The sequence below is a fragment of the Dendrobium catenatum genome, unplaced genomic scaffold, assembly GCF_001605985.2.
Source record: "Dendrobium catenatum unplaced genomic scaffold, ASM160598v2 fragScaff_scaffold_299, whole genome shotgun sequence".
NCBI lineage: Eukaryota > Viridiplantae > Streptophyta > Magnoliopsida > Asparagales > Orchidaceae > Dendrobium > Dendrobium catenatum.
Window position 1 is genome coordinate 71,720 of NW_021318761.1, and position 13,206 is coordinate 84,925.

Below are 13,206 nucleotides of genomic sequence, written 5' to 3' on the forward strand. Positions count from 1 at the left end.
TTTTTATGGAATTTCAAGAAGGGAAATTGATTAATCCAGTTTGACATTTTCTTTTGATTGAAAAATTGGGGACATTATCATCGTTTAAAGAACATAAATTATGAAGAAGCCTGAAATTAACTTTGATAACTCCAAACTTACGATGCAATCTGACCCACCTTGATAAAATATTAGTTATTGCTATTCTAAACTACGAAATATCAAATAAAACACAGTAGTGCATTGAAAAGCTTCACAATGATTTAATCAAGTACAGTCAAATAGTACCCAGATAACTGAAATAAATATAAACAAACAACAATGTTCTGATATAATATGATAGTGTGATAGTATGTAAAAAAGAAAATAAAGTGATTCAGATGTCATTCACAAAAGAAAGAGCTAAAGAGCATTACCACTATCAGCTTTCCAACCATGATGGGAAAGAACCTGAATACGATCCCATAAATCCTCTAGAAAATCCTGAAAGGAAGACCGCATAGAAATTAGTAGAAAACTAAGAACAGCCAGAAATTTGCACTTGAAAACATGTATAAAAGAATATAACATTAAAGTTCAATATTCTTAATATATGTTGTATGTATGTAACATACCTAACAAATGCAATACCTAACAAATGCAATGAAATTTGCATAATAACACCATTAACAATATCCCTTACAAATAAATCATGGCATGACAAAATGTCAGAAGGAACAAATATCACCAAGAAGCAAATACAATATAAACTAATATGCAACAACAACAACAACAACATCAAACCTTTATCTCACTACGTGGGGTCAGCTACATGAATCTTTTTTCTCCATTGTGTCCTATTAAAGGTCAAATTCTCGTTTAAATCTAATAAAAAAGGTCATTCCTAATATTTACCAAGTCTTTTTAGGTCTGTCTCTATCTTTCTTAACATAAGTCAAATCTAATACATCTACTCTCCTAACCGGGTCATTGGAAGGGCGCTGTTTTATGTGGCCAAACCATCTAAGGCGACTATCTCTAATCTTATCTTCAACTAGAGCTATTCCAACCTTTTCACGTATATGCTCATTTCGTATCCTATCTCTACGGGTAAAGCCACTCATCCACCTGAGCATCCTCATATCTGCCACAGTTAACTTAGTATTATGCGTGAAAGTGCTGAATTGCTTTTAAAGGAATTACAGAAAACTATGAATTGCAGGGTGGATCTATCTTGGGGGGCAGTGTTAAATTCTATTTTAACAGTAAATTCCTCTGCTCAATGGTTTCTTATTTATCATTCTGGCACACTTTCATCATAACGTTAGCATGTTTTTTTTGTTTTTTTTTGGTTATGCATTTCATCTGTTGTAGCTCTTGGTGTAGTATTTTGAGATGGATCCTAGAAGGGGTTGATTAAGAAGGAGTTTTGCATTTTATCATTCTAAACTGATATCTGCTGTGTGATGTATGGCGATTAGGTTCCTGCATTGCATTCTTGAAGGTTTGATCCTTTGTGCGTAAATTTTTTTTAAAGCGTTGTCATAGCCATCTTTTCTGCTGTGCAGAGCCTCTTGCCTGTTCTTGGGTATTTTTTTTTTGTTTTTTGTTTTGTCCTGTGGTATAACTATTCTTGATTTTAGCAAGGTTTAAAATTGCGTAATTAAGCCTCGAGGCAGTTTTCGTCCGTGAGGCGAGGCGTAAGCCTCGAGGCGGTCTGAGGCGTAAGCCTCACGGACACAGAATTGCGTAAATGAGAAATTAAGGGTTTTTCTTACAATAAAAAAACATATACCTTAGATTTTCTTACACTTGAAAAATCTAACCCTAAACTAAAAAAAAAATACCTAAAATCCAATGTGGAGTACTCCTAGAGGGTGGCCAGAAGTTTCAACTTCGCCGGAGAGAGGCGGCGCCGGCGGGAGAAGCGGCAGGAAGGAAAGTTAGAGGGTAAGGACCGTGCGGGAGCTCTCTGTTTCGCGAATTGGAGCCGTGCGGGTAGGAAAAATTCAGGAGGAGCTGCTGTCGTGCGGGTTTAAGGAGAAAAAAATATTCATTTTAAGTGGGTGGGTCCATTCCCATGAGGCGTACGCCTCACTAAGAATTGCGCAATAGCGCCTCTGAGGCGCGCCTCAATCCATGTGAGGCGTACGCCTCTGCCAGGGATGGAATTGCGTAAGCTTCGAGGCGGTTTTTGGACGAATTGCGCAGAGGCGCGCCTCTTATTGCGCAATTTTAAACAGAGGTAAGCCAAGAAATTTTTTTATCTCCTAAGCATTTCCACACCTCTATTGAAATATCATCAGGTCCAATAGATTTTTCACCCTTCATTTTTTTTAAAGCCTCTCTAACTTCGGTTTTACTAATACGCCGATAAAAACAAAAATCTTTATTTTCATTCGGGAGCTAAGATCACTATAGTCAATCTTATTTTCATAATTTTCATTAAAAAGTCTAGCAAAATATCTCATTTACCTTTGTTGAATATCATCTTCTAAGAAAAGTATTTTTTAATCTTCATCCTTAATACACTTCACTTGAACTAAATCCTTACTACTCATATCTTTTTGTTTGACTAACTTATACATATATCTTTCTTCATCCTTAGTATTTAATCTATTATATAAATCACTAAAAGCTAAGGTCTTTGCATCACATATTGCTCTCTCAGATTCCTTACGAGCCTATTTATATCTTTCCCAATTATCAGAATTTTAAAAATTAAATCAATGTTTATAACAAATCTTCTTATTTTTAATCTTTTCTTGCAAGTTTGGATTCCACCACAAACTATTTTTACTATTATGAGTTTTTCCATTTGATATTTCAAGAACATCTTTTGCAATATTCTTAATATCACTAGCCACTTTTTCCCACATATCGTTTACTTTATTTTTTATTTTCTGCACCTTTATCTTAAAGTCCAAAACTAATAATGTATATAAATTTTCACTCGAAATAACTTTACAATCTTTGCTATTTAAACGATATAATTTTTTTATAAGAAAATGTCAATCTGGGTTGTACTATATCCATTTTTATAAGTGATGAGATGCTCATTCCTTTTCTTAAATAAGGTATTAGCAATTGAAAAATCATACGCTAAACAAAAATCTAATATGGTCTTGCCACCATCATTTGTTGTCCCAAAACAATGGCCACCATGAATGCTTTTAAAATCATCTACCTCTCTACCAACATGACCATTTAAATCTCCTCCAATAAAAACTCTTTTTCCAAGAGGTATCTTTTGTAATAATTCTTCTAAGTCATTCAAAAAATTTAATTTAGAACTCATATCCAAAAATTTAATTTTTTGATCTTCTCCTCCAATATAAACTATTATGGAAACAAATAAATGTTACTGTCATAAGTCGCCAAAAAAACCTCTAATAAAGAAATTAATTATTTTAAAATGCCAAATTCTTTTGTCAATCTTTTAAATAATGAAAATTAGAAAATATTTCCCTCAATGCAATAGTACACCATTTTAGGCATGTTAACTGAAGAAAGCGCAGAAAAATGATGTTGTTACAAAATAAGTAGGGTCATTTCATAATAAAAAAATACAAATTCTTCAACATGGTAAGTTTTATATTTTGGAAAGTTTGTGCATGCCATCATCATAATTGATTATCAACATTATCAAAATGCAAACATAGAAAAAAAACAAGCATCATCCAATTATAGAAAGTTTCATAATTTGAAAATTGATCTGTTGTCAACATGATCACAATCATCATAGAATAAGTTGATTTTCACTATGATCATCACATAAATTAGAAAAGAATTCAAACTTTAATTTCATTATGCATATAAAACACTGTCGTTGCCAGGTCTTAAGTCCTGGATGAAAAAAATGGAGGGTTGCGTTAGGTAGTCGACAGCCAGCATAAAACTTATCGAATAATCATGACATGAAACAATTGTGGGACAAAGGCTTGATGTTGTGCCCTATTAAGAGTTTAATTTTCATATAAATCAAATAAAAAAACGTAATTTTTAATATTTTATAACCAAGTCTTTTTAGGTCTATCTCTATCTTTTTTAATATAGGCCAAAACTAATTACCTTGATTAAAAATTCCTTCCTCTTTAAAATTGAGACTCATCACTAGATTTGTTCTTTTATCTGACAATCACCTATCATTTCGTCAATTACAGAAATATAAGATAATAATTTTGAATATAAATTATTAATTTAAATCACCTACTCTTTCCTCCGTCGTCAGAAATAGGAGCTCTTTGTTTTGTCCTTTCCAAAAATTTTCTTCTTTCCAAATTTCCTTTTCTATCTCTCCCAATTCCTCCCTCTGCCTTCACTTAAGACAACTAATCCTTTCGTAGGTTTAAATCATGGAAAAAATTTGTGCAAAATGAATGAAGTTAGAAAACCTACCTTCCTGCTTATTCTTCTTCCTCTCGGTCGGTTTCTTTAGGCTGAAGCTTCCGTTTGTTCTTTTACTTTCATTGGAGTGAGTGAAACAAAGATATCTCATGTGAGGAAACACTGCTTTTCACTCCCATGTGCATTTCCTTGCTCGATTGTATGATCTGATGCCAGATACCTCCCACTCACGTGTTGCCCGTTCATCGGTGCTTAGTTAAGTAGGAGACAGTATGGATGAACCGGTTGAACCAGCTCCTGCAAAAGCAAAAACATGTGGGCTTCAAGCTAATCCTTGATGTAATCCAACTACAATAGAAAAATACTTGGTCAAACCACCTAGTATTTGAACACAAGTAATAACTCTTACATATCTTTAATGACTTGAATATAAGCATTATTAACTCTTTTCTTTCCTAGAACTCTCCAAAGCATATCTCTTGAAAATTTATTATATGCTTTCTCTAAATTAATAAATATCATATATAGATCTTTCTTCTTCTCTCTATACTTTTCCATCAAACCTCTCAATAAATGAATAGCTTCTATAGTAGACCTATCTGGAATGAATCCAAATTGATTTTGAGTCATCATTTATATCAATCACATTATAATGATGCTCAACAACTCTCTCTCATAGTTTTAATGTATGCCACATTAATTTAATTCCTTTATAATTCCCACTCTTGTGCATTACTTTTATTCTTAAAAATAGGAATCAACACATTCTTTCCACACTCATTTAGTATTTTTTTAGTCTTCAAAATAATATTGAAAAGCTTCATAAGCTAAGAAATTTCTTCATCTTCTAAGCATTTTCACACCTCTATTGAAATATATTCAAGTACAATAGCTTTTCCACATTTCATTTTCTTTAAAGTCTCTCTAACTTCAATTTTACTAATACGATGACAAAAAAAATTCCCTATTTACATTGAGGGTACTAAGGCCACTAAAGTCAATCGTATTCTTACAATCTTCATTAAAAGGCTTATTGAAATATCTCATCCACTTATTTTTATAACAAAGCTTCTTATTTTTTATCTTTTCTTGCACAATTTGATTCCATATTTCCTTTTTAAGATATTTATTTGGAGAATCAAGCAATCAACTAATCAACCAATAAAAATAAAAATAAAAAGAAATCTATGGATCAATGAAATGGCTATCTTTTATATGGAGTTTATGAATTCTCTTATTTCAAGAAATTGTAATGGAAATTTCTAAATATGTCATAGCTTTGCAATAAAAAAAATTGAATTTTATAACTATTTTGTGATTGAATTGTGTGAGTGATTGAGACTTAGCCAAATTTGTCATATGTTAATTTCCATTTTGTGGAGCAAATTTTAATCATGGTGGAATTTTATATTTGTTCTCAGATTTTGACAACTTTATACTATCGTTTGTAATAAATTAAGTATTTGATCTCCGATTCCACATCAAAAGCTACTAATATTTGCCTAAATTAAAGATTGGAAACATCTCAATTTTGATCCGTTGTTGTTGTCTTTTTTTTTCCCTTTTTTTTTCTCTGTGGGTGTTGGGGGAGTCGTCCTGGGTTTGCACTAGTGAGTACAAGACCCTAAGACATCATGCATCAACCCCACTTTATTGAATTCTTTTACTACTTATTTTATTTGAATTTTTTTCTCGATCTCCATCTTCTTTCATCCTCTTCTAGTTCTCCTCTTCCCTTAACAATCCTTAGGTTTTCTAATTCAACCTGCCAATCTATAGACAATATCATAATCCCCCAACTCTACACACACACCCCATGCATCATTTTTTCTCCCTTATCCCCCAATTCTTCTTCAAATATCTTCCTTTGTTTTGCCTCCACCTTCACCATTCACAACAACCTCTACCAGACTTCTAATCGACCATGCACAAATTCTAATACGATATTATTAGGTTCAAATCATATATAATCTGATAAACAGGTGGGCCCGTCAATGTACTAGTAGGCTTGGTCAAACCAAGTAAAAACCCCATCAGCTTTCCAAGTCAAAACTATCCCAAAAACAGAAATAAAATAATACAAAATACCATGCCAAGTTAATATGGACTCAAGTTTAAAGAAATTATAGATTGTCAAAAGATGCCTGTCATTAATTACCAACATAAGCTCCCATAATCTGACATGGTATGAGGATATTGGGTACAAAGTGGATAGTAAGACAACACGAAATATCACAACAAAAATCCATTTGGGCTTACTGTAACTTTTTGGCAAGGCTAGGTATAAGGGGTAATACTCAATAAAACTCATTTTAATCTGCTTTCAAGATCAGAAGGCAGGAGATTAAAAGTAGGCCACAGAATGTCCAACAATGGACAGGGCTGTCAGACAAATTACTCGACCAACTGAGATGAAGAATGAAAGAAAATAGATAGTTCAAAACAGGTTTGCGATGCATGAACAATTTATTATAAATTGCGAAAATCGCACAATAAAAGGTTAAAAAGAATACCTTTCTATCAAGAGCATTGTCACCACCTGTATCAAAAACTGAAAAAAGGATATCATGAGAATGCCTTCGAATGCTCAAATAAGATTGTACACCAACCATGACTCGCTCGAATTCGTCTGGAACTTGCTGCAAGGAGGTACCACGGTTATATCATAATGCCTAAAAAAATAAATTAATCAAATCCAGGTGCAAGAAGCTTTCCCCGTTTCTTATATTTTTCTTTACTTGAATAGCAAACTTCTAATCAGCCACATAACAATCTTTCATCACATGCTTCATTCCCTTTATTACTTTATAATTCATTATTAAATCCGTATGCATCTTGTTAAGCAAATAGAAGCACAAAATCCTCTATCATAAATCTACTCATGGAAACCTAATAATATACAGAAAAAAATTCAAGTACAAAATAAGAAACAATTTAAGTGGTGAAAATTCAATAAAATAAATAAATAAAATAAAAGTACAAAATAAGAAACATAAGAACTAGCTAAAATATATCTATGCATTAACAAAAGACAGTTGAAACATAATGGAATGTTTAGTAATATGCATAAGCTTGCATGATTCTACATCTTCAACATACGTGAAGAACAAGTGCAGAAATATATGAATAATGCATTTGTGAGACCATTCTTATCCAGGTGGTCATGGAGCATTCGAAGAATATTAAACTTCAGGGAATTTTGAACCTTTTGCTTAGGTAGCTTTGAAGAGGATAAGCACTGAAGAAGGAAGAAAAGTAAATTGAATGAATAAGAAACTTCTATATATCGACTCAAAGCACGGAAGATAACAGACTTAATAGTCAAGAATAGTGTTGCCAGAGATAACTACAGGTAGAGCTAAAATTGTTTTAATCATAGAAGGGCCTATCTCAATGCCTCTGTACCTGACAACACATCTAAAGAAATATTTTCAATATTCAAGAGAAGAAATAGGAGCATCCAGTACCTGGCCCTAAAAAAATCTTAAGATATAGAATTTTTTACGATTATTCAACACAACCAATTTAATAGCACAGCCATTTCTTCAATCAAATATTTCCGAGAAAATCAGGTGGCAATAATAAAGGAATATGAAGAAAAACTTGGAAGCAAGTCCTAGAAATCACATCAATGCCACAATAAAAATGAAAAAAAGAAAAGAGATCCAAGAACAATTTGCAAGAAAGCACTTGAGACCACAACTATATGTACATGACATGGTCTGAACTCTGAATAATCAAGTTAGTGGCACATCACCAAACCAATTAAAACCAAAAACCACTATGTTGAACTCATTGGGATACTAGGACCAGCAATGTAGCTAGCTGCAATTCAATTTACAGAACCCAAAAAACCATCTAAGGAAATTCACAGTAAAATCTCGCACTTCCTCCACCACTATTATAAGAGAAAAGAATTATGTTACTATGCTAAATTGAAAAAAATAATAATAAAAATTAATGAACTAGCTAGAGCATGTTTAAGAACTTGGTTATACTAACAATAATGATGATGAGAACCACTATGTAGCAGAAATCATCTTGGAATTTTACTTAAAAGAGTTTAATATAAAAATGGTAACTCACCTCATTAAGTTCGGCACCACCCCATGGAAGACAAGACAAGATGCATGAAATGTAAAAGTCAGCACGTGCCTGCCAACAGGGATTCCCTGATTCCTCATCTACTGTGGTCGCAGCAGATGACAACAACGTCTCAAAGATTTCTATTATAGAATTTGGGGATATAACATTACTGCACATCTACACAAAGAGAAACAAAACCTAATATAAACAAGAAAATCTCTTTCATAACTTCAAACAAATACATTCGAGGGAGCAGGGGTTTAAATAAAACTATTATGAAACTGGAAAGAACTTAAAGTTATAGGTAAATAAGTATTTTGATTATAAGCCTGAAAAATACGATCTTAACATTTAGCAAGCAAAAGAAAATCCAAAAAAAAAAGCTTGTTGACATAATACTAGGAGGCATTAATGGATGTCAATAACTTAAACAAATAAAAAAATGGAAAACCCAATCAAATAACGATAGAATATAATATCATATATAATTACCAAACCCAGGCTAAAGCCCAACCTCTCCCACTCTTAGACATCTTATGTACCTTACATAGCTTAATATTAAATTACGTTGAACAACTTTAAAAAAGGTATGACAAGTAACCTGTTGATATTAATCAAACCATCATTAGTCAAATATGGATAATTTTGTTATTACTTATAATTGTACTCTTCAATGTTTGTTCTCCAAGTAACAAATCTAACAAGGCAATTACATGTCACAGAAAATTTATAGAATGTATGACATTTGAGACAGAATTTTAAACCATGCTGCATGATGATAGTGTCTGTAAGAAACTACAACAGATTAACTGAAGTAATTCAGGTAAAATAAGGCTAAAAAAGCAAGGCTTGAAAAAAAAAATATGACCAAACATAAACCTATGACCTATGAGGATAGGCTGATATAAAGTACGAAAAGACATGGGAAGAATGGCATCAAGGAATTCTAAAGCTTGGCCAAGATGATGCAAGAGTCAGCAGTGCTCTAACAATAAAACAGCTGACACCCACAACAAAAAACGCCAGGTTATTTCAAAAAATGATTAAAAGAATTAAAACCCACCTACAATTATCATAACAAAGTCAGCTTCTACACTAGCATCCCTCTAACAAGTTTTTCATCATCATAATTAGCCTTATCCAAATTATATTTGGGATCAGCTTTACGAATCATCAATTTCATTTTGTTCCTCTAAAGTGTTGTCTGAGAAGTTAAATACATTCTTCGCAATTTTTTTTAAAGAATCGCTATCCATATAACCGTAGGTCTGCAATTCCTTAATCCATCCTACATGTTACCCTTAACATGGTTATGGGCTCTAAAAATTCGCGCCCAGGCCTCCCTGTGCTACTTCGCTTTTTGCTTTTCGGGAATTGGTTTAACGGATTATATTCCAGAAGAAATTTTGGGAAGGCAAATTATGTTTGAAATAAGACACTACCCTGAGATTTCGCCCTCATTTTGTAAGGACTTAATGAACTGAGTTCTGGTTTCATATAGGTGCAAACCCCTATAGTTAGTTACCCCTCTCGACCATGAGAATGAACTTTCGATTAAGGCTAGTCTTCATATTCGTAGAGAATGCACATCTGGCATATAGTAGCAGTATTGGTTTGGATATTTGAATATTTGATATTTAAATATTGAAAATTTCACCATCTTGCACATAAAGCAGATGGTGGGGAGAGTGAAGATAAGCCCGATCAAGATCCCATGGTTCCCTCGTCCTAGGCCATCGTGGTCCCTGGTCTACTTAGTCAGAGGAGATAGTCGACCCAACCTAACAAAAGGATCCTTATCAGCAGCCATGGGTTGCATCGTTCATGGGTTGCATCGACCCAACCTGACAAAAGGATCCTTTCCAGCAGTAATAAAAATGCATAGTGATTTCCACACAGGCATTGTGGCGCATAAGGCTACTTAAAATTATCCCTGCCACCCTAAGAAAAATGTGTACAGGGCATATTGGTCTTGTCGTACCGGGTTTCCTCCTACCATGCTAAGAAAAGCGTGTATAGGTGGCTGACTGCCATGTCACGCACATCGAGGATAGGATTTTGAACATTAAACCTTTACACATGGGTCGTCAGCGATGCTAATGTCGAGGTCGAAGGCTATGACAACGGTGTCAACACGTAGATCGAGGTAAAAGAATGTTTTCTTTTCTCTTTTTTTGTTACTTTATTTAATTAAATTAATTATGTTTAATAATTAATTAATTATAATTAACTTTAATCAATTATAACTATTTATTATTAATATTAATTAACTATAATTAAAAATACTTTATTAGAAAAAATCTTAATTAACTATGATTAATTATATTTAATAATAATAAATAAACATTAAAACATTAATTATAATTAACTTTAATTAATTATAATTAATTGTTATTAATATTAATTTACTAAAATTAGTAAAAGTGTAAAACAATGTAAAATAACTTTCAGCATCCCTTTTTAGTAAATGTGGGTACAATTCATTTTCCATTAAATTAATTGTTCTTCCCAGAATGACTAGCTTATTTATCAAATGCATAGTCGACCAACCCATCAAGGACTAACATTTCCTTTGCACCGCTATACATAGGCCCCATCAATGTTTAAAATTGCGCATTCGGGTATTGAGGCGTTTTTCATTCGTGAGGCGAGGCGTAAGCCTCAAAATGAAAAGATTGCGTAAACATGAAATGATAAATTTTTTATATACTAATGAGTGAATAATATAAAACATAAAAAAGCATAAGATATGAAGTGAAATCAAAATATCCCATTAATAAGACAACATGAAATATAATTCAACTCAAAATTCTATCTTTCCCAAATCCCATTATTCATTTCATTAACATATAATTCAAATTTCCAAAAATAAATAGCAATGACATATCACATAAGAACTCATAAGTCATCAGCACTGTCATCACTAAGGGGTTCTTCATTTGAATCATTATTATGATGAACTGCTCTCTCCCCTTCCTCCTCTCCTATAGAGTCCAATGTTGGGCATTTACTTCAAGATTTATGTAAGTTTTAATATATATAGCGTAAGGCGTAAGCCTCATGCCAGTGAGGCGAGGCGGGCCTCAAGGCGAGCCTCAACAAAGTTGAGGCGCAAGCCTAATAAAAAAAACTTGAGGCGTAAGCATCGAGGCATTTTTTACTGGAATTGCGCAAAGGCGGGCCTCAAGGAGAGCCTCATATTGCGCAATTTTAAACCATGGTGGTGACTCTACAAGAATAGGATGCGTAGCGAAAAAATCAACTAACACTTGCCCATTTACTGTCTTTTGTGAAACATACCTGATATCAAATTGCAGATGTATAGAATGTGCTAAACTATTTGCAGGAGTAGAAACCGCAGCCGTTAAGAAATTACAACCAATAGGAATTGGCCAATTGTATACCATTCCAAAAGTTGTACCTGTGAACCAACCCCCTAAAGCGAAATAAGCACAAGGCATATAGTGAATAGGCTGGATGAGTCAAAACAAAGTTAAGAACAAAACAGACCCTCTATAACCAATCATCCATAAGAAAAAAGAAATTATTTTCTTCTAAAGAAAAAATCCACTGTCCATCTGGCTAAACGACCTGTCAACTCTGGCCTTGTCATTAAAAATTTCAGCGAATCGATCTTTGATATCAACGTAATTTTATGAGACATCATATAGTGGCAGAGTTTCTATACAACGAAAATCAGCATTAGACAGTGTTTCTAAATTGGAGAATAATGTATCTCTGCTCCAATCACCCTCTGACTAATGTAATAGAATCCATTCTCCTTACCTTCATCATTATGCTAAGCTAGCAGTGCTTCGATGGACTCTTCTAGTGCTATTGTATACAGTATAAGAAACATTCACGAAATTGGTGTTGCAAGAATGGACGGGCTAAACAGTTATATTTTAATATTGTCAAAAACCTCTTGACATTGTCCTTCCTATTTGAAGTGAACATCTTTCTTCATCAATTTTGAAAATGGTTGTCATCGACCCGACATATTTGAGATGAATCATCGAATGAAAGCTAACTGCCCTTGCAACAAGCGTAGTTATCGAAGGTTCTTTGGCGGCAGCATCTCCATAATTGCCTTGATTTTTCTGCTGTCAATTTCAATTCCACGATGACAAATGACGCATCCCAAAAAATTACCTGAGGAGGCCCCAAAAGGACATTTGAGATGATTCATCTTTATAAGAAGACCCCAAAAATACATTTCAGCATAAATCCAGGTATAATTCCAGGTAAAGTAATTCATGAATTCACAAAGTTCTTTCATTTCTTCAACTTAGTTTTTGGGGAGAAGGGCACTGATATAGGTCGGGTGAGGATCTTCTTCAGTCCACAAGTTAACTTTTTTCAGCTCATCCATTATAGCAGCATGTCCACCATATTCAAGCTCTTTTGGTGCAGGTTTAGCTTCTACGGGAAGATCATCTTAGAGAATGATTTCGTAGAGCTCTGCCTCGCTGGTGTCATCGAATTCAACTTCCCCACATGTGATTGCACAATAAATCTCCTTCTAGGGATACTTTCGTACAATAAGTCTGACACCACTTCTTGTAAAGATATCCTTTTTTCGCGATATGATAAGACTTTTCGCATACCATAGCTTTAGAAGGAGACGAATTCGTCGTTTAGTGACATTGACATGAAACCCTTGTTTACGCATCAACCTCCGAATTGTTTTGGGATAATACCTAGGCATCCTTCTAGGAATTCTCTCTACAAAATCGATAAGCTCGACAAGCCAATCAAAATTTTCTTCTAGATGATCTATGGATTTATATAATAGACTTCCTGGTCTAGTATTTT

At 33.5% G+C, this 13,206-nt stretch overlaps 1 protein-coding gene across 2 annotated transcripts in view; it reads right to left on the minus strand.

Annotated features, from left to right (window-relative positions):
• Positions 1-315: 315 nt before the first annotated feature.
• The window catches only part of LOC110101142 (nuclear cap-binding protein subunit 1-like), a 34,675-nt gene continuing 21,784 nt past the window's right edge, over positions 316-13,206 (minus strand). Inside the window, exons 6-8 of one of the 2 annotated variants that reach the window (XM_020828932.2) lie at positions 8,392-8,568; positions 6,819-6,944; positions 317-462 (exon numbers count right to left, since the gene is read on the minus strand). In XM_020828932.2, coding sequence (XP_020684591.1) covers positions 382-462; positions 6,819-6,944; positions 8,392-8,568 — 384 coding nt within the window. In that variant the 3' untranslated portion in view covers positions 317-381. Of the gene's footprint in view, positions 463-6,818; positions 6,945-8,391; positions 8,569-13,206 lie in introns of both variants that reach the window. The other variant, XM_028693481.1, reaches the window with a different exon arrangement.